Source organism: Dermacentor variabilis, chromosome 10 (assembly GCF_050947875.1).
Source record: "Dermacentor variabilis isolate Ectoservices chromosome 10, ASM5094787v1, whole genome shotgun sequence".
NCBI classification, from domain to species: domain Eukaryota; kingdom Metazoa; phylum Arthropoda; class Arachnida; order Ixodida; family Ixodidae; genus Dermacentor; species Dermacentor variabilis.
The window spans coordinates 118,881,630-118,908,324 of NC_134577.1; the positions used below are offsets into that span (position 1 = coordinate 118,881,630).

The 26,695-nt window shown below is 45.1% G+C and overlaps 1 protein-coding gene across 2 annotated transcripts in view; it reads right to left on the reverse strand.

Moving 5' to 3' along the window:
• Positions 1-4,758: 4,758 nt before the first annotated feature.
• Positions 4,759-26,695, reverse strand: part of LOC142560922 (uncharacterized) — a 384,720-nt gene continuing 362,783 nt past the window's right edge. For both annotated transcript variants that reach the window (XM_075673344.1, XM_075673343.1), the window contains 2 exons: positions 7,126-7,288; positions 4,759-4,962 (listed from right to left, as the gene is read on the reverse strand). In XM_075673344.1, the coding sequence (XP_075529459.1) occupies positions 4,813-4,962; positions 7,126-7,288 (313 nt within the window). In that variant the 3' untranslated portion in view covers positions 4,759-4,812. The remainder of the gene's footprint in view (positions 4,963-7,125; positions 7,289-26,695) is intronic.

The following is a 26,695-nucleotide window of genomic DNA, read 5'->3' on the forward strand; positions in this document are numbered from 1 at the left end:
CAAATCAGGTGAAAGCACGGCTGTCCATATTTGTGTAGTAGCTGTCCGTGGAGGTACAGCTGTCTCACACAACATTTCACAAAGCCTGGAAACTGGTGTCGCACGCCACTTTGTAATTCTTAGTTGTACAAGCTGGCTTTGCAAGCGCGCAGCCGCCGCATACTGCGTTGCTGGCGTTACCGCCATCGGAAGCAAGTTGCCTGTACTCTGTGGCATAAGCGTTCGATGGTAATGGCCCAGCCAATAAAGGAGCAGTGGCCTACCAGGGTACTCCTCATCATCAAGGAGATCACATGTACTTTTAGTGCACAACAGCCTACCGAATGTAACTATGCATGGCAAGCTCCATCCTCCGCTTGATTTTGGCAGACGCAAAAATTGCTGCACTACGTATTGCGACTTGTTTAGCCAGAACCATGAGAAAATAAGTGAGTTTACTACTCCTACTGTTGGTGATGGCGGGAGAGCTACCCTTGCAGCAAACCACAGTTTACTGCACAATACGTTCTTAATGAAGAAAGCTCTTTCTGCTAGCAGCAGTGGTGACGCAGTCACTGCTTCCGACTGTTCTTTAATGGAGCTGACAATGTCTCACTACGTGTGAGGTGAAACATCACTTGTACAAATTTGATACCTAGTATTTGCATATGCTCAGTCTGTTTAATGTCCCCTGGTAGCGTTATTTCAGCACGACCTAAATTTAGTGCTGCACATTTTCTCATATTTATCTTGCCCCCTGACATTGAAGCATATTGATTATAAATACGAAATACCTCTACAAGACTGTCCCCGTCCCGTAAAAATAAAGTGATGTCATCTGCATACGCTGATACTTTTATGCACCCGGTTCCCGGCATAGGAAGACCTCTTACGAGCAGGCTCTTGCTAAAGTGCCTTAACAACGGGTCAATCGCAAGCACAAACAATATCGGTGACAAAGGACAACCCTGCCGCACTCCCCTTGTCACATCAAATCTAGGTGTTAAAATGCTGTTAAGCAGTAGCTCAGTTGTTGTTCGCGAATACAACATCCGCAGGATGTCTACAAACTCTTCAGGGAAGTTATAACATCGTAAAACCTCAAATAAGTACTGGTGTTCTAAGCGGTCGAACGCTTTGGCTTGGTCCAAGCTTACTAATACCCCTGAAGCTTCACGCGCTGTTGTGCATTGTATGATATCACATGTTAAGTTGAGAGACGAAAATATACTCCTGCACGGCACGGAACATGTTTGATGTACACCGACTATTTTCGGCAATAATATCTTCATGCGATTTCCAAGAAGGGTTGTCAATATTTTATAGTCTGTGTTGAGCAGCGTTATAGGCCTCCAGGATGAGGGTTCTGCACGGTTGGAGTCTGGCTTATGCAAGAGCATTACGCGGCCCCGATTAACCGATTTAGGAATACCTTCCCGTGCAAGAATGCCGTTAAGGAGCGATACTAAGGCAGTGCCTACTTCCTCCCAGCAAGACCGGTAAAATTCGACTGGTAAGCCATCTGGACCGGCTGTTGATCCGCTGTTCATAGATCGTATAACATCAAAAACTTCTTGTAGATTTGTTGGAGACAATAGATTCTGGCCTTCTGTATCTTTCACTTGAGGTAGGTTAGCGCAAAAGTCCGTAATTTCTTCACTCAAGAGCTCTGCACTGTAAATCTTTTCCGATGAAAATGCGTCTGAGAACCAGTTCCAAAAAATTCTTTGGATATCTCGCCTCGCACCGCTCTCTGTGCCATCTTCTATTATAACCCCTTCAACGAAAGAGCTGCCATTTTGCCTCCTGCTGGACGCACGAGTTAGCCGCAGTACCTTAGGGTCAGAAATTGGCCTGTTCGTCATCCACGCCTTTGCAGAGGTGCGAGAATACCAGCTCATAAGTCTATGGTAGCGTTCACGCTGATGATCTAGGTATTCGCGCATTAACTGTGTTTGGGAGTCACCGTCTCGTACTATTCTTATCCTTCTCAGGCGCTCACAAAGCTGTTCGGTCTCTTTCCTTTTCCGTTTCCTGCTAGCTGCAATGCATACTGACCTCCACCTTTCTTTTAATGTATCCCACGCTTCGAAATTGCATTCATAATCGCACACTGTTGTAACTACTGACGCTTTTAGTTCGGTTAGAGTCGCCTGGTCACGCGAAGAAGCAATGTCTAGTCTCCACATATCAGTGCGTTCACCGGAGGGGGTATTCTGTAAGAGTCCACCTAGTGGACTTTCCATTTCAACCGCCGCTGATTGGCCGGGGCCACTCGTCTCCTCCTCGCTCGCACATCTCCATCCAATCAGCAAAGGCCGAAATGGACAGTCCACTAGGTGGACTCTTACAGAATACCCCTCCTGGCCTTCCCTCGAGGTTCAATATGACAGCGACAGGGCGATGATCTGAAATGTACCCGGCGTCCGCGGAGAGATCGAGGATGCTGCACTGGACAATTTGCATTGTTAATTCAGGGGGGAAATACGTTCGATCTAGATGACATTGCGATTGCCTTTGCTGCCATGTGGCACCAAAACTTCCGCCATGCATATAGACCCAGGCATCCGATAAATTGTATTCTTTCACTATACGAGATAATTCAGTTGCGTGCCTATTGGAAGCGTTTTTTCTTGGCCCTCGTGAGTCGCGCATGGGGTCGAGCACACAGTTAAAATCACCAACGATAAAGAATGGGTAGTTGTCTAACAAAAAAGAGGAGAGTCTCGCAAAGAAGTCATTGCGATCTGACCGCACGGCGGGTCCATAGACATTCAATGCCCGAACTTTCCTCTCGCCCCCAAAAAAATCAAAAGCTATTACACGACCTTCCAAGTCAAAAGGTGGTGACTTCCATGTAGAAGCACCCTGTGAAAAACCACCACTCCTACACCACGACATCTCCCGGGGCTATATGAAAAATAAGCTTTAACAGAAAATTCATCACAAAACCTTTTAACTTCCTGCTTGTTTCTCAAGTTACACTCCTGAAGAAAGAGGAGGTCGACTTTTTTTCTCGCGAGCGAAATGAATTACTTCCCTCTGCCGATCTCTGCTGCGAAATCCTTGTGCGTTAAGTGTCATTATGTGCAAATACATGGCGAGTTAGTTATTATTTATTATTTATTATTACCTCAAAGGCCCCAGTGTGGGGTATTACGAGGGATGGGTGACCACTTCAGTGGAATATGGACTTGCGCACAGAAATAGACTAAGACAAATGGCTGTGTGCGTGCTGCAGCATTATAATGGGTACCAACTCTCCCAGCACTTTTACAGCATACTGTTTCATCAGCCACCTGAGGGTGAAGCTACCTGCTCATGAATTAGTGAAGGTTCAACTTGGCTGTTCAGGCTGCCAGTAATTTTCATGCATTTAGTTTTGCATAATGAGTGCTGCATTATACCAGAGACGCGTGAATTTTTTTCATGTTTGTAGGTAAGTAGGTGCGAAACCATAAAATATGTTGTTGTAGTGCCCAAAGTTGTGAATAAGGCAAGGCAACCAATGTTCTGTGTTGCAGCCAGACTTATTTGCTTTGAGTTCACATATTTTTAACCATTTACCTTCCTAATTATATTTGGAAAAGAAAAGAAAGAACGTTCCCAAAATGCAAATTTTTAAATGCTTTATTGAACCTGCACATTAGGTGAATGCCCAATGTACTCTCAGAATAATGTATTTATTTATACCCAAAAACATTTAATTCTATGATAAGTTGGCTTTTTCAGCACCAATAAAGTAAACAAAAAGTGACCCAAAAGGCAGCAGTCTAAGCATTAAAAAGGTGCAGCGCAACTGAGATGGACACAAGGAAACACAAAAACACAACACAAGTGCAGACTAAGAACTGGTCTAAGCAGTTCCCAAACTCACTAGTTTTGCTTGTCGCCTCAGTTATATACGGTGTCCCAGCAAACATTGGCTAAGCCATTAAAGGTTCACGACCAAACACCGTATATTGTACACTCAAACCTTGCAGTGTTTTTTCTTTTTTCTTTTAACAGCCTGGCTAGCGCTAGCTGGGACACACGATATGGTGTACATGCTTGTGTAGTGCTTGCACAGTTGAACTGCAGGGCAGCGTCACTATGTGCCTGCTCGTGCAAAATGAGTGCACTGCTGACACAGAAAAGGTGACAATTCAGAAGCTCGAGTTAAAGGAACAAGCAAGCTTGCGGTGGCTTTTGCCATTTTCAGTTCGCTTGCTGCAACTGTCAGTTTTTATATAAAGAGTGTTGATCACAAACGCCCCGTTATAACATATATATATATACATATACGAGCATGTGTGAGTGTGCATGCGCTATATTGGTCGCTGCCCTGAGGGGCAACTTTAAGCCCTGTACATAGACAGCCAAGGTAAACTAAATTTCTGCTCTTAAAAAGTAGTGGGCGCCAAACAACAGAATTTCTCTATTTTCATGCACTATTTACATATAAAGTCTCAAGTATCAAACTTACTCTATAGGCCTAAAAAAGCACCTCAGGAGGATGGGGAACTATGCCCTAATCCAGCACGACAGTGTAAGGTATATGATGCCTGGGATTGAAACTGTTTGTGAAGTTGCAGTGTCACTGCAACAGGAAAAGCTCTCCAAGTCATTGTGTCAGTTGCCCTGCCTATGAAGAACATAGTATAAAACGTGTGACATTGAAATGGCTGCAGGTATGATGAGATATTTTGAGGCGTACTGATCCAACTTTCAAAGGTCAGTTTACGAGATACTATGTTAATAGCTCGTTTGCAACACAGGAAGTAGGCTCCCAGACAAAAATCAAGGGCACCAATGCTACAGAATATATTAGAAAATTGCAGCCGAGGTAAATCATCAACAACAATGAAACTTATTAATCACTGATGTCTCCAAGCAGTGGATCTTTGAAGTTGGCGGTCCTAGGCAGACTCTTTCTTGTGGCAGGCTGGGTCCCTTTCTTCTCCATTGTACTGACAGTTGTTGGCTTGGAGCTAAAAATGTCATCTGAAACGAGCAACAAGTGAATAGTTGGCACCTGACCACATGCATTTCTTCCCTATTGACCACCATATAGCTGGGAGTGCATAAGAACACTAATGCAGTGGTGTTATGCTGGTATTACTTCCTTGGTATTTTTGTTCCCTCGGTTGTATAGCAAAAATAGAAGTAAAGGAACGAATTAATGAATTCTGGGGTTTTGTGTGACAAAACCATGATTTGATTATGAGGCATGCCATACTGGGTGACTCCGGATTTTTGACCACCAGGAGATCTTTAACGTGCCCCCAATGCATGGGACAAGCGTTTTTGCCTTCTGGCCCCATTAAAACACGGCCACCACAGCTGGGATTTTATCCTGTTACCTCGTGTTTAGCAGTGCAACACCATAGCTGCTAAGCCGCTGTGGCATGTGTGAAGGAATGCCCGTACAGTCCAATGGTAACTTTAATGTTTGAATAACAGCGCAAGGACCACAGAGCGGACCGAAGAGATAACAGAGTGCTAAGTTAGCCATAAAATCCTGTTTTCCATGAATGTATGAACTGGCAAAAATTAAGAATAACTCTACTCGGCCATTTTTGTGTTCTCGATTGTGAATGTTGGTGCCGGGAAAATGTACGTAATGGGAACGTATCAACGAGGTTCTGCTGTATATACCCAAGATTGAATGTGATATAGAATGTCAAATTTTGCCACCTGGAAATTTGGAAGTGAGAAGAAGTGTAAAGAAGACAGGAAAGATGAAAAGGCAAGAGAGAAAGAAAAAAAAAAAGATTGAAAAGGAGGATAGGAAAAGGCCTATTTCCTCTAGGTGGGTCAGTCTGGAGGTGCCATCCATGTGAAGCAGAGGCCAAAGAGGTGTGTTGCCTCCGTCGGGGAACCTTAAAGGTCCAAACATCCGGAATCGGCTCAACCCTCAGGATTTCCTTTTCCCCACACATGGCTAAGTTGCACAGGGCTACATGAGGATGGGTCCAATGCCCATGTGGTTTGGTTCGTGGTGTCACAATGGTAGACGGCGAAAGAACCATTTTACTGTGACTTAAGAAGAGAAATCATCATGTTCCAGACAACAAAGGAATTACTGCCATATGAGTCGGCACATTCCAAGACAGTTAAGAGAGCCATTGCTAAACAATGCCTTGATTCCAGTCTTGTATGGTCGTGCCTCACGCAATGCAGGCAAGCTTCAAAAATCAATTGGTTCTACTGTCTTCTGCTGTATTTCTCTGCGCGCTCATTACTGCCGTTGCCGAGCCACCCCTTCAGAAATTCAAGAGCGATGAACACAGGAGAAGGGCTGAGCAAGCGCAGAGAATGGTGAGGCCAGAGGTCTTACCATATATGCACCATGTAACTCGCAACTTAAAGAAGGTTGCAGACAGACGTGGGGTGTCAGTCCTATTCTCTGCGCCACACAAGCTCGCCCAGCTGTGTCCTCGCACTCTTTCTGATGGGACCAAGAAGCATGGCTGTTTTAAAGTACACGCCATGCCGCATACAAACTGTACTACTGGAGTAGTGTACGAGTGTTTGCTGTCTTGCGGTAAGACATATGTCAGCCAGAATGGGCGATGTGTAAATGAGCATGCGCGGGAACATGAGCTGTCACTGAAAGGTAAAGATGGAGCACATTTGCCTAAGCACTGCAATTACTGACATTCGTGTGAGCCACGACTGGACAAGATATGGATTCTGGGAACAAGCAAGGACACCACGGCATGTGAATTGTTAGAGGCGTTTCATTTAAAGAGTGAGGTTCGTCTTGTATTAGAGACACATCAGTTTTACTTTTTCATGTGGAAAGAGGGTTTTTTGATAGCAGGCTGTGATTAGGGTGTTGCGCGATTGAAGCTGTTTTTGTATGGCGCGTGTTTGCCTGCGTGTATATGTTGCATGTTATGCAACAGAGATTAAACAGTTGAAAGTTGGCGCTCCCCTTGTTCCCTTCCGTCCTTCTTTGTTCGCGCCAAGCTATACTTATATATGGTCTACTCACCAAAGGAACATTGCAATGACATGAAAATTCATAAATACTAATTAAGAAAACTAGATGCACTTTGCAGGAATACAGCACCTAAAAGTACAGTGACAACAGTTTATACATGAAATGAGTCATGCAAAGGTTACAGTAACTCTAATAATGATAACATGAAGAATACAAACCAGTGTCATCGCTGAACAATGTATTCCGCTTGGCTTGAGAAGACAATGCAGAGTTGCCAGATTTTCCAGACTTGGAAACAAAAATGTCATCATCATCATCATCGTCATCGAAGATGCTGTTGGAAACTTTTTTTGATGTCTCCTGTGGTGGAGCCTGGGCATCCTGCATTCATTCATTCAGCTATTTATTATGCTCAAATTAAAACTTGCAGTGATTCACGGATAAGCTACACAGAGATGACAACAAGACGTTTGTTTGTATTGGTTTACTTATAGTGCAGCCATGAATATATTACTTATATAATTCATACATGCTGCCAATCCCATGGCAGGAAGGGCAGAGACAAACATATTATAAGAAAAATGAGCTGGTATGAAAGGAACAATTTGTCTACAATGTTATTTGGACTTAATCAGAAGCATAAAGCAAATGGTAAAGGTATGAGTAATAATGTATGAAACAGTAATACAGGACATAATGAACATTTTATGCAAACAGGCAGAAGCATCAAGACAGGCATGAAGTTTAATGCAGGAAGGCACATAAGGCGGTACTTAAGTAATGATAGAAAATTATCTGAATTATTACTAGTTATTATATTAGGCTAAACATTCTATTCTCTAGTCAGCTGTGGACAGAATGAATTTTTTGATACTTTAACCCATTGGCTATCAAAGAGTTGCATGGGCCTCCATTCTGATAATTTTTGCCCGGTATGCACACTGCTCAAACCTCTGCTGTCGTGTTTGTCATATAATGCTCTATAGAAATAAATGCTGAAAAATGCTAACAAAAAGCTTTATTTTAATTATGAAGCAGTACATTTCAGTTGAGAATGTTAAATGCTAGTCGCAGATGTATTTTTGTGTTGAAAAGCTTGAAACACTCTGGAATGTGAATAGCAGCACTGCACATTTCACACACTTCCCTACGGTCACATTTTCCCCCCTTAGTGTACTTTACACTTCGCGCTGCTACAATGGATTTGTTTACCAGGTTTCATCGGAATCTGACATGAGAAATGCATCCACCATGCTGCTTCAAGGCACACAGATGTCGGAACGCACATGCCAACGTTATATGAATATCAACCAAAAATTAAAAAATGAGACCACCCTTAAAGTGGAGAACTAGTGCTATCGCTTGACAAAATTTCTAAACTTGTCTAGTCTAGTGGCTTCCATGGTATCTTTGAATAGCTTCTTTAACACTTTCCTGCCCATGCCTATATTCTCATGGATAACCCGCTATACGTAGATGGTAGCAAATTCCTATTTTACTGCTCTCCGAGCACTCTTGAATGGTTAATTATGTTTGATGGATTATACAGTAATTCTTGCTTCAGTTTTCCTTTTCTTTTTCCTTTCTCCACTGTGCGGGAATTTTTAAAGTGCCTACGGAGCTGAGGCCTAAACAAGGTGATGAGCGCTTTTAGTTTCCAAGATGGAATTGACGTTGCGCACTGCTCCTCCATGAAATGTCAGATTTCTACCATTTCTGACACATATGTGCATGCGTATTTGGATGATAGTAGTAGCACTGACACGGAGGACAACTTCAGTTTGTGAAATTCACGAGTGTCCGCAAGGGGAAGGTCCCTGGAATTTTCGGACTGTTGGGCTGAACAGCACTGTGCGCACACAGACTGGGCACGTGCATTCAGCAGAATTTCCTTCCTTTGTACCTTGCAGCAAGCACTGATACAAATGACGGCTGCACGAGACGTAAAGAGGAGGAAGCGCGATATGCGTAGTTGTGTGCTACAGCTGTTAGTAAACGTATCTGTCAATGGTGGGGCTGCATTTCCCACTTCAATTTTCCCGTGAGTGAGCAAACAATGCCAACAGATGTGCCAGCACCTCCTTTGCGCCCATTCCCCAAACGGTGCGATATCGGCGATTAAGTGGCCCTACATCACAGCAAAAACGTTGTGCACTGCACAAATAACTATGCATGGAGTAATGGAATCGAGGGACTAAATTTTTTGTTGGACACAACCAATGAAACCAACAGCCAATTAAGCTAAGGTATTGTTACAGAGCACGTCTAGAGGTTGGAGTAAGGTGATAGCTTAGGCATCTGCAGAATGACTTAAACCTAATTGAAAACTGGTGCTCAAAGTGGATGATGAAGCTTAATGTTTCAAAATGCAAACTTATGCACGAGTCTTGAAAATGCTTTAACTCCATTTATACATACTCGTTGCACTCAACACAGGTATTGCAAGTACAGGAATATTGGTACCTTGGCGTCTTAATTACTACAGAACTAACCAGGGCAGAACACCTGATAAGGGCTGCAGCAGACGTGTTGAGGTCACTGGGATTCATCAGAAGAAATCTATCTGTCACCACCTTCTGTTAGACAACTGGCCTACGAAACAAATGTATGCATAAAGCTTGAATATGTTGCATGTATTTGGAACCCCCATCAAATTTACTTCACTAACGTCATTGAAGCAGTCCAAAACCGTGCAGCATGATTTATATGTTCTAATTATGACTACAAGCACAACATCAGTAAAATAAAGAAGTTCCTCAGTCTCGTTTCTCTGGCATACCGACATCGTGCCCTGCTCTGTTTATTTCACAGAATATACGACACATTTCCGCATTTGCAAAGAATGCTCCTCCCACCGATCCATACTTCTCGTTGTCTTTTCAATTCATTGAGCGTTCAGCGCCTTCACGGTTCTACTAATGCCTTTAATAACTCATTCTTGCCTACTGCGATAGCGGAATGGAATAAACTTCCCGAATTGATTGTCCTCAAACGTGATCATGTAAAATTTTGTGATTTATTATCCACACAACCTATGTAATCCTTGTATTAACTACAGCTCACCCTTGTTTTTGTTTGTTTCAATCATGCTTCTCTGTACCAAGCGTTCTTGAATTGTCTTTCGCTCCGCCATGTGTATACTGTGTAATATTCTTTTTCTATCATGTCTTAGTGATCCCTATTTGACCATGTGTATACTGCTGTTTTTTGACTGATTTTTATTCATTCAATGACTTCTCACATTTTTCCCCACTTTGTATTACTGACCAATTTTAGTGAAAGAGAAGAAAAGGGGTTAAATGAGGGGCCCGATATTTATTAATCATAGCATAAGAAGCCAACAAACAAAGAAACCAAGGACAACACAGGGGAAATTACTTGTACTTACTAATTGAATTAAAAAAATCATAAATTAATGGAAATGAAAGCAGAATGAAAGCTGGCTAACACTCCCAGGGTTAGTTCTAGTAGTAGCACATAAAATACCCCAGAAAGTGGGTGGGAGAACGGGGCCATGGTAGCTCAATTGGTAGAGCATCGCACGCGTAAGGCGAAGACGTGGCATCGTTCCCCACCTACAGAAAGTTGTTTTTTCATCCGATTTCATTTCCATTAATTTATCATTTCTTTAATTCAGTTAGTAAGTACAAGTAATTTCCCCTGTGTTGTCCTTGGCGTATTTGTTTGTTGGCTTCTTATGACCAATTTTAGTGTATTCTGTAAATTACTACCCCTTCCCTCCCTTATGTAATACCCCAAGCAGGGGCCTTTTAAGGTAATAGTAAATGATGATGCTTACGGGGGAGAGGGGGTGCAAGGCCATAGCTTCACGAGGGAAAGGGTTTCTTGCCTTTTAATGGCATATACAGTAACAGATCCTACAGATTTCCTTTCTGTGTGTCCACACATAAATCGAGCGATGCTATGAGAGCATTATTATGGAAACGTTATCACAAAACAGAGAAAGACTCGTACAAGAAGTCTGACAGGAGCAAACAAACTAGTAGAAGGTCAGGATAGTCATTTTTAAGAAATGTTGCCTTTCTTTTCAATATTATGTTTTCAGTCCTTGAGGAATGCGAGAAAAAAAGTTGATGGGCAAGGACAACATATGCAGCTCTGTCAGCAAAGCAAACCAGCCAATAATACAGAGATACAGTGCCTGTGCATGTTCTGCTTTACATTTCTTTATCTACATTGCTTTCTTCCTTGAAATCAGTTTTGTGCCTTACCTTTGCCACAGGCAGGAACACCAGGACCTATGCATAAAGGGCGTGTTAATGAAAAATACTGATGAAAAGTTGTTCGTGTTTGCCAAACGAGCCATAGGTGGCCAGCGCTTATGGCGTGTGTTGAGGTGTGGGGAGCTTAAAGGCTTCCTCCCTACTTTTCTCCCTTGCACACACAAGATTGAGCCACCATCATCGGATCACCCTCGCATCCTTTCACTCGCATATACAGTTGAACCCACTTATAACGATACTGGCTTTAACAATATATCGGTTATAATAATGAGAAGGTAGTGCACCATTGACTTTTTGTATGTTTTTCATGGTGAAATAACCTGCTTACTACAATGCCCCAACACTGCATTATCGTTTATAATGATGAAGTCTGGCCGCTGGGTGTCCGAGCCGAAAGGTAGTGAAATGTGAAATCCTTGAAAAGGAAAAAAGAAAATGAGAAATTCGAGCCGCTGTACGATGGGCCGCTGTTTCAACAGCCGCCGCGCACTCATTTTCTAGCCATCTCTGCGTGGCCCTCTCCTGTCACCCTTCCACCCCTCCGAACACGAATGGGCTGTGCACATAGCTCTACGCCGCCCCACCCTCTGGAACACAAATGGACTTCGCCAACTGCGCCACGAGCAGATTGCTCGCATGTTGCTCGCTGACTCCTAATTCAGTGCAGTTCTACGAACAGCTTAATCACTCGCATTTGTTTTTGTTGATTGTGTCAAAGTCGTTCCTGGCCACGCGGTTTCTCAACTTCGTTTGACTCGCCATCGAAATGGAACATGGCTGATCCATCCGCTGATCATCGGCAATGCACACCGTTGCCGGTGAAAAAAAAAGTGCATGGCTACAGATTTTAAAACTAAGTGCTTCTAACTGATGAGATGATTGCCGCAAACATACTTGTATTGAATAGCGACGAGGATGATGGCAGCAATGACGCGGTAGGGCAGGCTGCCTCAATGTTGTTCTCAGAGGATGCCCGGCATGATTTAGTCCCTCCAGGGCTTTGTTTTTGAAAGGAACCTTCCGTTGCACTATGTGGAGCACTCGGACGCCTTGGAGAAGGATGTCAGCAAGCTTCGCGTAAAGCATGCATGGCTGACGGACATAGGCTTTTCTCGTGCAAGCCAGTGACAAGCACATGGCAAGATGCTTGTGGCGATCTCTCCTCAGCGTTTCTTCTGGATTTCTCAAGCTGACAGGATGTCGCGGCAGCCTTCTCACAATTTTTAAAAGGCCCCTTTTCGGGCCACCAAAGTGATGCCTCGGCGGTGCTCGCATATTGCTTGCCACCCGTGACACCTCTTTGCAGTTGTTAGAGCAGCACCGTTCTTTAACGGCAACAGCCACGGCTTGTTACATACGATCAGAGCACCCAGGAAGCAGTTAAACGAGTGAGCACAACCAGCAGCCAGGCGGTGGGGAGGGGCACTGGCCTCCCTGCCTATATAGTTTTGTCATATCAGCTCTGCCATTCCCCTATTTTGATTTTTTCATGCAACCCAGTTATAACAATTATCGGTTATAACAATGGAATTTTCGTGGCACTTGAATATTGTGAAAAGTGGATTCGACTATACAGCATACATCACCCTTGGACTTTATACGGAATATCATGGCGGCATCGACGGCAGAAATTTGCCTGGAGTGTTTATATTGTTACGTGTGGAAAAACACAGATGAAACAGGCTATATACAGGGTATTTACACTGGAGCCAGACCACCAGGCCGACACTCGCCCGCGCCAAGGGCACAGACCCACTTCGTCGTCGTTCTCGCGGCGGCTCGTCCCTTGAGCATCGCTCGATGATATCGTCATACAACCCCCCGGCGGCAAAAGCGTCGTCACGGTGCTGTTAAATATCCAAGGCGCGTGGAGAGTTGGAGGGTTTGAGTCGGGCGACGTGGACAATGTCACTGGTTGTCACTGCGGAGGACGTAGTGGGCGTGGCTAGAGCGATTTCGTAGGTGACATCGGTTACTTGGCAAAGCACGCAATATGGGCCTGTGTAGCAGGAAAGCAGTTTTTCACAAAGGCCAACTTTGCGTGATGGTGACCAAAGCAACATGAGGGTGCCAGGCACAAAATGGACATCACGGTGATGGAGGTCGTAGCGTTGCTTTTGTTTGCCTTGAGAGACTTGTAGACAAGTGCGCGCAAGTTGGCGAGCATGGTCAGCATGGGCGATAGCGTCACGGGCATAAGCGCTAGTTGATGCTGTGGTGGACGGAAGCACAGTGTCCAGTGGTAGCGTTGGTTCACGGCCATACAAGAGGTAAAAAGGCGAAAAGCCAGCAGTTTCGAGACGGGAAGAGTTATACGCAAATGTAATGCAAGGTAGAGCCTGGTCCCAGTCACGGTGGTCGTCTGAAACGTATTTAGATAGCATGTCTGTAAGGGTGCGGTTCAAACGCTCAGTGACGCCGTTCGTTTGAGGGTGGTAGGAGGTGGCAAATTTATGCTGTATTAAGCAGGCACGCATGATGTCGTCAATGACTTTGGCTAAGAACGTACGGCCACGGTCTGTTAGCAATTGACGCGGAGCACCATGAATCAAAATGATATCATGCAGGAGGAAGTCCGCAACATCAGTTGTGCAACTGGTCGGAAGACCGCGGGTTATAGCGTAGCGGGTCGCGTAGCCCGCCGCGACGGCAACCCACTCGTTTCCTGACGTAGATTCCGGAAATGGGCCAAGATCTAAGCCAACACGATGGAAGGGCTCGGCAGGGATGTCGAGCAGCTGCAGGTGACCAGCGGGCGGCTGGGAAGGCTTCTTGCGTCGTTGGCAAAGTTCACAAGAGGCGACGTAACGTCGTACGGAATGGGCAAGGCCCGGCCAGAAAAAACAGCGACATACACGGTCATAGGTTCGAGACACGCCGAGGTGTCCTGCCGTTGGTGCGTCGTGGAGCTCTTCTACAACGGTTGGGCGGAGGTGTTTAGATATGACAAGTAGGAACTCAGAGCCGTCCGGATGAAGGTTACGACGGTACAGAGTACCGTCGCGGAGGACGAAGAGACGTAGAGTGGCGTAGGCTGGAGAGTGTTCAAAACGGTCGATGAGCGCTCTGATGTAGGCGTCATGACGTTGCTCGTCGGCTAAATGAAGCAGCTGCAACACAGAGAATGCACAAGCAGCACTGGTAATATTGGAGGAGTCAGGGTCGTCAACAGGGTAACGCGACAAGCTGTCAGTGTCTTGGTGCAGGCGGCCAGACTTGTAGACCATGGAATACGAAAATTCTTGTAGTCTCAAAGCCCATCGACCAAGCCGGCCTGTAGGATCTTTTAGGGATGAGAGCCAGCAGAGAGCATGATGGTCAGTGACTACGGAAAAAGGGCGACCGTAGAGGTAAGGACGGAACTTCGCAAACGCCCAGACTACAGCAAGGCATTCTCGTTCCGTAATGGAATAGTTGCGCTCCGATGGTGCGAGGAGGCGGCTCGCATAAGCAATAATGTGATACTGGCAACGCTGACGCTGGCCTAAGACGGCACCTACGCCATGACCGCTGGCATCTGTACGCAATTCTGTAGGGGCCTCAGGGTCGAAGTGGGCGAGAATGGGTGGTGAGGAGAGAAGAGTGACGAGATGAGAGAAGGCGGCGGCTTCTGCAGTACCCCACGAGAATCATACGCCTTTCTTCAAGAGATTAGTGAGGGGTCTAGCAATTGCCGCAAGATCTTGAACAAAACGACGAAAGTACGAGCATAACCCGACAAAACTTACGCTCAAACATATGCTCAAAGGTGGCAGGGGCGTTGCATAATCCAAACAGCATTACTTTAAATTGGTATAGGCCATCAGGTGTGATGAACACTGTTTTTTCTCTGTCCATATCGTCAACATTAATCTGCCAATATTCTGAACGAAGGTCAATAGACGAGAAATAGCTGGAACCGTGCAGGCAGTCAAGGGCGTCGTCTATACGTGGGAGCGGGTAGACGTCCTTCTTTGTAATGTTGTTCAGATGACGGTAGTCTACACAGAAGCACCACGTGCCATCCTTCTTCTTAACCAGCACTACAGGTGATGCCCAGGGTCTTGATGAAGGCTCAATAATGTTTTTATCTAGCATTTTGTTCACTTCATTATGAATTACTCGGCGTTCCGACGCAGAAACTCTATACGGTTGTCGGTGAATAGGCGCAGCATCACCAGTAAGAATCCAATGCTTGACCGCGAGCGTCTGGCCTAAAGGGCGATCGTCGAAGTCGAAAATATCTCTGTAGGAAAGGTCTTCAGCCTGCGCAGAAGACAGGCCCTTCGCAACCATTTTCTGTATCTTGGGATCGGCGGCTTTGGCTGGCACGATGGGCCTGCTAAGCTCGCAGGAAGCATCGGTCGATAAAGTTGCCACGTGATGGTCGCTGAGACAATCAACGTTGGCAAGGCAAATACCCTGCGGTAGAATTTGCTTTGCCAATCCAAAGTTAAAGATAGGCACGAAAGTGCGGTTCGCAGTAATAGTAAGTATACTGTGAGGCACGGTAACGTCATACTGTAGTGGAATGTCGGGCAGAGGAGTGACGATTTACTTGCCATCAGGGACTGGTGGGGAAGACAAGAGTTCAATATAGGCTATTGATTTTGGCGGCAGGCGAATAAAGCCGGTGGGGTGTAGGCGGCACTGGGGTGTGTCAGAAGGTTCTGCGAGAATCGGTAACTCAAGGCGAAGGGTACTGGCAGAGCAGTCAATAAGAGCATTCTTTGATGATGGCGTTGATAGTCGAGACGTGACCGAAAACAAGCAAATTGAAAGCATAGTCGGCGATGCCTTTTAGCACATGCGACACTTTATCTGCTTCAGACATCGTATCGTCAGCTTTGCGGCAGAGAGCCAAGACGTCGAGGATGTATGAAACGTACGGCTCTGTAGATGTCTGAACACGAGACGCAAGAGCCTTTCTCGCGGCAGCCTTGCGCCCAATGGGGTCGCCGAACAGCTACCTGAGCTTTTCTTTGAAACTGTCTCAACTGTTTACCTCGTCGTCATGCGTTTGGTGCCACACGCGTGGAGTGCCGCCAAGATAAAAGATGACATTGGCGAGCATGATCGTTGGATCCCATCTGTTATTAGCACTGGCGTGTTCATAGAGCTTGGTCCATTCGTCAACGTCCTCTCCCTCCAGGCCAGACAACACACCAGGGTCGCGATGTTGGGCAGCCGTGATGGTTGGAGCAGTCGGACAAGCCGAAGCCGTTGCAGAGGCTGTCTTTTCACCGGGAGGCATGGTGACAAGCTCGATGTACCGACCACTCTGGAGTTCTGTGGTGAAGATGGGGATCGCTGACTTCCACCAGAATGTTACGTTTGGAAAAACACAGATGAAAGAGGCTATATACAGGGTATTTACACTGGAGTCAGACCATCAGGCCGACACTCGCCCGCGCCAAGGGCACAGACCCACTTCGTCGTCGTTCTCGCGGCGGCTCGTCCCTTGAGCATCGCTCGATGATATCATAATAATATAATTGCTATCACAATAAGAGTGTTTTGGGCAGCACATCACACTCACAAACACATAGTCACTACAGTTTAACAGCTAGCAGTGACATATTATTCTGCTTGAATCTACACAGGACAGTTAAAGCTCATTCGCACCAGTGACACCGACACTGATCGCATGACCAAGTTGTTTGCAAAGTGACTAGTTGCAAATGGTTGCAAACAGCCACAAATGGTCTCAAATGGTCGCTTTTCTCGAAAAGCGACTATTTTAGAATAGTTGCTCGCTGCTACATTTTTCTGTTGTGTGACCGCAGTTGCAAAACTGCTGAACCAATCAGACGTGCGGGAACAGGACGTCTGTATACGCTGATACTTATCTTATGTGGCGACGCAATTGTGAGCAGATGGCGACTGGCTAGTTGCACTCACTGGTGTGAGCATTGGTTGCCTTCAGTCGCTTTTTGGTTGCCAGTAGCAAATGGTATAGCAAAAAGCTATAACGAGCGCCTCTTCAGTTTATAGCCTAGCCCTACGCAAAGTTTTTCGGTGGCTGTCAAGTAGATCACTCATGGTACAGGGCCGTAGTAATGACAGGGTGGACCACGTAGCCAACTACGCTCGCCTTCAAGACCGGGACTACAACAGACAGGCTGGGGCCGAATGTACCAGGTTGGTGTGCCCATACACACCAACCAGTACGTCTGGCTGGAAGCAGCAGGGACAGGCGCTTGAGAAGACCGGGAGCCGCCCGGGGTGATTTGCCGGATGTCTCTTCTGATTGAACCCGTTGCGTCTGATCTGTCCCGATCGAATCTTGCAGCACCTTCTCCTCATGCACCGCACCACAGCTCACCACCACATGCACGTCTTCCTCTTTGGCATCAATTGTGTTGCGGTCTATCATTGTCACTTATCCAGCACAATTGTCCCTATTCTTGTCACACCTATGCAAGAAACCACTACCAGTACCTCGAAGGCCACATGCAGCTGATGCAGCGACGCCTAGCTGTCATGCGTAGACCGGCAGTCCAAAGATAAAATGATTTATCTTTTTATTGTGAAAGCAATCATGTGGACACTACAAGAAAATTCTTGCTGTCATCAACGCCGTGAGCTTCCGCATATATTTAGGTATATGTATGCTATATGCCATGCCATGCTATATGACATGCAGTATATGCGGGTTATATTGCCACACCATTCTATCTCTAAAGTTGCTCATGCCTGCTAGTCTTACATTTTTGACAAAATTATTATTCAGAATTTTAAGACTGGCAGCCCACAAAGAAATGTCACAAAACGAAACACTGACAGCCCATGCATTTTATGTTAAATTTTCTGAGACTTCAATATTAAAAGTGTGAAACAATAACAGCTCAAACCTGAAAATGGTGTAATTTGATTGGTGCAGATGTACACTACCTCTGGGATCCCCAAGGAAAAGGTTTGAAACATACCCGACACAAAAAAGTGGTGGTAAAGTCGCTAAGAAAGATGTCTTTAATTAATAAACATCAGTGAAATTGTTTGATGGCAGCATTCAAACAGAGGACCCCTAGCACAGCTGCTTGTATTTACTTGATTCAGCTTAAGTTTACTTCAATTCATACTGCCACTACAGCTACGAGTTTTGCACTCAGTTTTGCACTTAGTGTAATATTCTAACATGTTGCTATCGCATTTGTGCTTCGCCCTCATGGCAAAACAGTGATACTTTTTGAGATCGCTGTCATACATGCTTCATTTATTTAACTAAAAATTAGCAATTATACCTCACTTGGAATGTTCTCGCAATCATGAAATCAGCCAATAGCTGTTGGTGGGTTCAGCTGGTTATGACGACGCTGCGTGACGACATTGCAGAAGCAAGAACAAGAAATTTTTGACTGTCCTAAATGCAAGAGTGTGAATTCCCTGCTGCATGCAGTGTAATAATATTTAGCTTGTGTGGTTACCGAAGCCTCTTGTACAAATTGGCAACATTTTCTGACGATGCTCGAAAAGTGTTTCAGGGCCCCTTCAGGCATCACATGTACAATGACGTGACAGTTGTGAAATGTTGGCGATAGAGTGTAGCCTACTTGTTCTGTGATTTGCACCATTAAAATAATTTTCTTAAAGCAGCGATTGCCGATGGTGACTCAGTTAGTAAGCCATCAATTGCATTAACTGACAAAGAACTGGTCTTTCTGAGGTCGCACATGCGCTCTCGTTCATCTTACGTCATGAATTTTGAATGCATACTCATGTCGGGTTAACGCTTTGTAGGTGGCGCCTTTGTCTTGGTGTCTCAGGATATACATGTTTGTTTCTGAAAATAAAAATCAGTTGGAAGTCAGCGCTTGTCTTTGTCGTCCTTTTTGTCCCTCGTCTATGCACTGTAAGTCACGATTGATACCATTGTTCAAACAAACATTGAGCAGCTGGAGCTGTGATGTCATGCCGCTGGGTATCACGACAAGGTCGGTGTTGCATGCAGCCAGCTTGTCCTTGATTCGCTGGTCAAGGTGGCGCCTGAATGCGTCGAGCACAGGCATTCCACGCAGACCCCAAACTGCTGCCGGGTCTCTTCCACCAAACGTTATTAATCCAGTCAGCGACCAAGTTCATGGTCATCCAACCTTTCTCCTTTGCGCACACAATCACGCCACTCGGAAACATGATTCCTTTTGGGAGCATACTCCGTCTGAAGATAAGAGATGGGGGCCGCTTGTGACCCTCTGCAGTGCAACAAAGCATTGCGGTGACTTTTGTTTTTTGTGGTCGAAAGACAAAACGCGCACTTGCTTCGCCCTCTTAAAAATGATGGGGCTTTACAGCCAAAACCACTTTCCGATTATGAGGCACACCGTAGTAGAGGACTCCGGAAATTTAGACCACCTGGAGTTCTTTAACGTGCACCTAAATATAAGTACATGGGTATTTTCGCATTTCACCCCCATCGAAATGCGGCCGCCGTGGCCAGGATTCAATCCCGCGACCCCGTGCTCAGCAGCCGAACACCATAGCCACTGGGCAACCGCGGTGCGTGCTTTGCCCCCTTATTTTCAATGATTGTGGGGGCAGGCATGTCAAAGTAGTGCAGCGTCTGATCGGCATTTCCAATCTGTCTGAAGTGGTAGGCGTTTCTATGGCACAACTTCAAAACATACCGCTGAAAACTGCAACTTCCCTTCATATTCTTCTGGCAATTTTTGGCATACCCCTGTCCACCTCCAAAGAGAAAAGCCTTTTCGTTTCATAAAATTCGATAGCTAGCACCTGCTTGCTTTGAAGTCACTCCGCATTAGCCCTTTCTGTAGGGCTAACTGCATCACCTGTACTTTGAGCAGATCGGTCATCACAGGCAGCTGTGCCGCTCGCTGCTCTTGCACGTATTCCGTGAGCAGCTCTTCTATTTCGGTGAAGCGGCCCTGCTTCGGTCCACCGAAACCCTTGTTGTTTTGTTGGCGAAAATATTCTCCTTCTGTTTGCACCAGTCCGGCACGCAAGTTTCAGGAACTCCTAACGCCCATGATGCGGCTCGATTTCCGTCCGTCTTCGCGCATATGATAACTTTCCTATTGAATGCAGCATTATGGTGGACTCTGCATGTCTTTACAGTTGGCGCTTCCATCCTGATTGAATAAACGCAGAAAACGGGAAGACAGGTGGTAGACTAGGTTACACCAGCGCCTGGTTACACGTACAATGTGGAGGTATGCACACGGAGGAAGCTACGGTGGCCATATGATTATTGTATGAAACTCTAAGACGGCAGCTAGGCTAGAAACGCGTACAAGGCGGCCATTTTTTGAATGCTGATGGCGATATGGTAACGCGGATTTAGGGTCGTACTCGATTCTAACGTGCATGCAATTTTTGGACCCGTTTTATCGAAAAAAGGTGCACGTTAGATTCGAGTAAATACGGTATGTAAATTAAGGCCTTGTCACGATTTTGGGGGTACTGATGTTTATGAGATGGATCGAGAGACGCACAGTGGCACAGCACACAGGATTTTATCACACATCAAAAATACAAAGGAACTCGCACCACACCCTGAATATAAATACATAAGAAATGCAAATTACTGCGAACAGATGCAACAGCAACAATCAATTCTATACCTGTTCTATTAGAAACAACCCCAGGAAGTTTTGGCAAACGATTGCTTCTCTGAATACCCGTGATGACACAGCATTGTTAGACGACATTAGGAACCCGGTTTCACCTGAGCACTGTTTCAGCATGCTCAATCAACACTTTACTGCTGTTTTTAATAAAAAAGACCATTCCAATATGCCACACCCTCCTGAAGCAAACTACCAATACATGGCACCAATACTCATTACATCTCAAGAAGCCTTGTCATTATTAACAAACTTAAAATATTGACTGGTTCCGGAGTTGACGGCATTAAACGAAAATTCCGAAAAACACTGGCAGCATTTCCAGCATCATCTCGTGCCACATTTTCGAACAGTCCTTATCAAATGGTGAGATACCAGATGATTGGAAGGTAGGAAAAATAATCCCTGTATTTAAAAACGGAGATAAACACTCTGCAGACCCTAACTACAGACTCATTCCACTAACAAGTGTCCCATGCAAAATGCTTGAACACATTATCACCTCAGACATCAATCAGTTTCTAGAAAATAATGGCTTTTTTATAAAGCAGCACGGTTTCAGGAAAGGCCTTTCATGCAAGACACAGCTCATCAAATTCACTCACAAGCTATTTCAGAACATCTATGAAGGTTTCCAGACTGACTGCATATTCATAGACTTTTCAAAAGCATTCGATTGCACAGCCCATAGCCATCTGATATTTAAGTTATCATGTCTTCACGTAGATTCCTTAACAACGTCGTGGATACGAAATTTTCTATCATCTTGAAAGCAGTTCACAGTCACGGGTAACCATTAGTCTGTGTTAAGCGATGTCACACCTGGAGTTCTACAGGGAAGTGTCTTAGGCTCTGTATTGTTTTTAGTCTTCATCAACGACCTACCAGAAGGAATTGCATCAAACAGATTGTTTGTGGATGACTGTGTAGTTTATCGTAAAATTTGCTTGGATAGCGACCACATCAACCTACAAGAGGACCTTCACAGGATTACTAATTCGTGCTTATCTTGGCAGATGGACTTTAACACGAATAAATATTAATTACCTTCAGCTGTAAACTCCCCAACCCCACATTTAACTATTCATTTAACAACACCTCTGTAAATGAAACATCTTTATATAAATATCTAGGTGTCAATCTGACACCAGACTAATCTTGGTTTAACCATATCGAAAAAATAACCACAAAATTATCAGTTGATAAAGGGAAAATCAGACATCCACCCGTTCGTAGCAACTGCTACAAAGGAAACCCAGATCCTAGTAGTTCCTAGTACAGATCCTAGTAGTACAAATCCTAGTAGTTCTGCGGGTTTCCGCAGAACTACTACGTCAAACACTTGCCTTTGCTTCGTGTGTTGTCGACAAATTCGACTTCGCCCTGCCATCTGCTAGCCGCCTGGTTAGCTCAGATGGTAGAGCGGCTGCCCCGGAAAGGCGGTGGTCCCGGGTTCGAGCCCCGGACCAGGACGAATTTTTCTTCAACTCTGAGGCTTTTCTTTCGAGGAACCCGTATGGGTTTCCTTTGTAGCAGTTGCTACGAACGGGTGGATGTCTGATTTTCCCTTTATCAATTACTTCTCTCCACCTTGCGGGTTTCCGCAGAACTACTACGTCAAACAAAATTATCACATACACTTGGTTACTTAAAATGAAATTGTCGGGATGCACCATCAACTACAAGAAGGCTAGTCTACCTAGCATTCGTTCGTCCTTAACTTGAGTTTGCATCATCCACATGGTCACCTCACCAAGCATACCTAATCCAGTCTCTTGAAGCAATACAAAACCCTGCGGTGCATTTCATCATTGGTGATTACAAACGGCACTCAAGTGTGACCTAAATGAAGTCAACACTGTCACTTCAGTTTTTCGAGTCGCGTCAAAACATTTCGCTCCATGTGCCTCCTCCATACAATAATCTATGGTCATCCCACTTCTACGCTGCCACTTGCTCATGCCCATCGTACTTCTCGTCATCTCCATAATCAGCGAAGCTTGCAACACCTGTTTGGGTGAACAAAAGCATTTAATTTATGGGCTCTACTAAGTGTTGTGTCCTGTTGGAGCGGTCTTCCAGAGAGAGCGGTCAATAAGTGAAACCCTGATGCATTCAAGGAGGAACTGCATCTCCTGTTTTGGTAGCTTATGTTGTCTGGTTTTCTTTCTTTCTTCTTTTTGTTTTTATGAACTATGTAGCCACTGTATAAAGATGTTTGATTGTTACTAAAGGTCTTGCTTTTGCTGGTCTTGCTTTAGCACTAGCCTTGAGCAAAATTTTCGTATCTGCATTTACTGCCCTAATCAATACTAATCCAACATGAACAATGCATTCAATAGCTTTGTTTTTTCTGTTGATAATGTACTGATTACTTGTACTGAAAAACTCAAAAACATTCGTTCCATGTTATTGATCTTACAATTTTTTTTATAACTCCCTTCACATAACGTTCCAGTAGGAACCTGTGATGTATCTGAAAAAAATAAATGAATAACTTCTTAATCTCGCCACAGTCTGGCAACATCCCTGCCTGCCTCACATTTGTGGATAGGATCGAACATGCTTACTTTCTGATGTCGACTCTGTCTTCATCAAAGTCCTATATCAGCCACTTTGCGACCCTAGCCTGTGCTCCTGGAGATCCTGACATGTCCATACACTGAATAGAGCTCTTATGCCATTGTCCATGTAGATATGTGTAGAGGCTTCTCCTTTTCTGACAATCCTTGTAACATATGTGTGCCTGAGCAGATCAAAACTGATGGACCATAACTGATATTACATTACACAATGTGTAGCTCAAAAGGAGCAAGCAAGAGTCAAGACAACAGAGATTCTGTTCGTCTTCTCTTCCATCTTACGTGCCATGTTTTCCCTACGCACTACGTTTAGATGTCAGACCCTCTTCAGACCCTCTTGGCGTGACACGTGCATTGTCGCACCCAGATGTGGGTGACTCGTGACGGTGCTTGCAAAACAGACTGGAAGAGTAGCGAAGAGCATGAACATGCCTTGAACACAAAGGCTTGCATCCATGCCCACAAGCAACGATAAAGCCTGCATCATGGCATATCTGCTGCTGACTACTTTCTTTCCTCACTGTGTTCACGCAGTACACCTGACCTGGCACAGAGGCACTAGCCTTCTTCCCACTCCTCACACAAAGACGCCGTGTGCAACCCATACGCTACACTATTCCCAGCCTCGACCACCCAGGCATATTCACAAACTCATTCGCTTCCGACAGACTCGACTCAGATTGCCCAACTACAACACGGAACAACTGCCCCTGTGAGAACCGACCTACCAACACCTGACCGGTCAGTTTCTCGACCTACACAGTGCACATAGGGATCGCTCGTGCATTCTCTGGCTTTCTCACTAGTGTGCCCTATGGCGAGCCGTCATCATCAGGCCAATGACGACGGAGCTGTGCCTTTGCATGCTCTTCGGGCTCAAGTCAGGTGGCACATGAGAGAACATCCAGGCATCTCTTCATCAACAAACCAGGCTCATGGTTACTTACGTTAGAGCTACGACACAAATAAAGATCTGGGAAAGAGACTGCCTCATGCCTTCCCACAACCTAATCCAGGGATGTAATTTTGCATCTGGGTTACAACAGTTACTGCTGGCATGTATTCTCTTGTACTTCCTAGCACAATTCCAAAAGGATCAAATGCTTTACATGCATGCTTTGAGACAATTTTTGATTGTCTGATATATGAAATACCCACTGGCACTGTCACTTCTGTTTTATTACTTAAATGAGGTTTTATTGGCTCTAATAGTGATCGAAACAGGTGTGAGGGTGGCGATGCCAGAGAAAACTGATGTTTCTTTGGCAAAATGAGCCAGGACTCAGAAGTAAGAATAGTTACTTTTTTTTTTACAGAAGCAGCAAAAACCTCAAATACTTTACTTGCTTACTCGTATAAGTTGTCCTGAAAAAATCACACAGAATTGCTTATTGAGCACAAACTTTGTTGAGGACAGTCTTTCTTGGTATGGTATGAAGAACTTTATTGGGTCCTGAAGGTCAACCCTAGGTTGACGCGGGCCGCTCCCACTTTGGGACCGTCAGGCCGAGCCCTTCAGCCACATCGCGGGCCTTCTGGACTGCCCGTAATTGGTCAGAGTGATTCACTGTGTAGCATTTGCCGCCACCATTCTTGTTCCTTGTCACAGTCTGTGAAGACCGTGCAGCAGTGCCAAAGCATGTGGTCAAGAGTAATGATGCCATTGCACTTATTACAATTGGTTTGAGTTTCCCTCTCCGGATAGATCCTGTTAATAAAATCTGGACTTGGGTATGTTCTTGTCTGTAGAAAATGTAATGTGACCGCTTGGGCTCTGCAAAGCTTACCATGTGGCAATGGGTATTCCCTTCTGCTTAAATAATAGTGCTTCGTGATTTCGTTATATGTTAATAATCGATCCCTGTGTTCCCCGGGTGAAGTGTCAGTTGCTCGGTCTTGAAGAGCACAGCTAGAAAGCCCTCGTGCTGCTTCATTTGCCCCCTCATTGAGGTTTCTCCGGGCTCCGTCCACCACCCCCAGATGTGCCGAAAACCAGCGGATTTCAATCCTCTCACTGTTGACCTTCTCTAGTAATCTTGTTGCTATCCGTGTCACATATCCGTTAGTAAAGTTGCATATGGCTGTTCTAGAGTCGCTGTAAATATGTGTCCACCGATTAGTCCGGAGGGCTAAGGCAATTGCTACTTCTTCTGCTACTGTTGGGTCCTTGGTATAGATGGTGATGGCGTCCCGTATGTTACCTTGAGTGTCTACAACAACGGAGGTATACACATTCTTATTTTTAACCCAGGCAGTGTCAACGAACACCACCTGCTGCTTATGTTGATCTATGTCTTGAAGGAGTGCCTTCGCCCTTGCCTTCTCTCTCTCGAGGTTATGTGTCGGGTGCATGTTCCTAGGGAACGGGGTCGTCTTCATTGTTTCTCATAGTCCCGCTTGCAATTCTGTTAATTCTTCTTCGTTGGTGTGGTTGTTAATTTCTACGCCAATTTCTTTAAGTAGTGCCCTCCCGGGTCATGTTCCCATTAGTCTCTCCTGGTGGGCCTCCTGTTGAGCCTCAGCTATCTCGTCTAGTGTGTTATGCAGCCCTAGGTGCAATAAGCTATCATTGGCCGTACTGATGGGAAGTCCTAGTGCAGTTTTTATAAGTCGTCTGATTAAAGCGTTTAGCCTCTTCTTATCAGCCTGTGTCCATTGTAGCATGCCTGCCACGTACGAGAAGTGGCAAAAGGCGAATGCGTGTACCAATCTTATGGCACTGTCTTCTCCTAGCCCCTTATGCCTGTTGGTAATTCTACGCAGAAGCCTAATGACTTCTTCTGACTTGTTAGAGATATGTTGTATCATCCTGCAATTAGATCCGTTCGCTTGCAGGAGAAGTCCTAGCACTCTAATAGTCTCCACCTGCCTAATTGCTTCTCCATTCTTGGCGTTACTCCCAATTTTATGTATCATCTATATTTCTAGCATCTTTCATACGTCAATGCCAGAGATATTGCCATTTAAAAATGTGCACTGATCCCAAAGTATATCTGCTACTGGTGGTACCAGTCCTCCCAGTGGTATTGTTATCATTGGTACCAGAGTGGTATCATATTGCTGGTACCACCGCACATGGAGTAATGATGGAACTAGTAGTGGTACCCAGAGGTATTGGTACCAGTGGTGCCAAAGGTAAGGAAAGCATTGTCGCATTCTTTCCTCGTGACATCTAGCATTTTGAGAGGTTGTTGGGATGCTACTGTGACTGGTCGAAGACACTGATGCTGTTGTTTGAGAGGTTGCGAGCCTCTCAGAATAAATTATCTTCCGCATTCTTATCCCAAACTCGCGCAGGAAGACAGTTTTTCATCGATTTCAACAGGAGGTTGAATTGCCTTCTAACTTGTTGCACCACACACACACGGCACGCACGCACGCACGCATACATGTGTACAC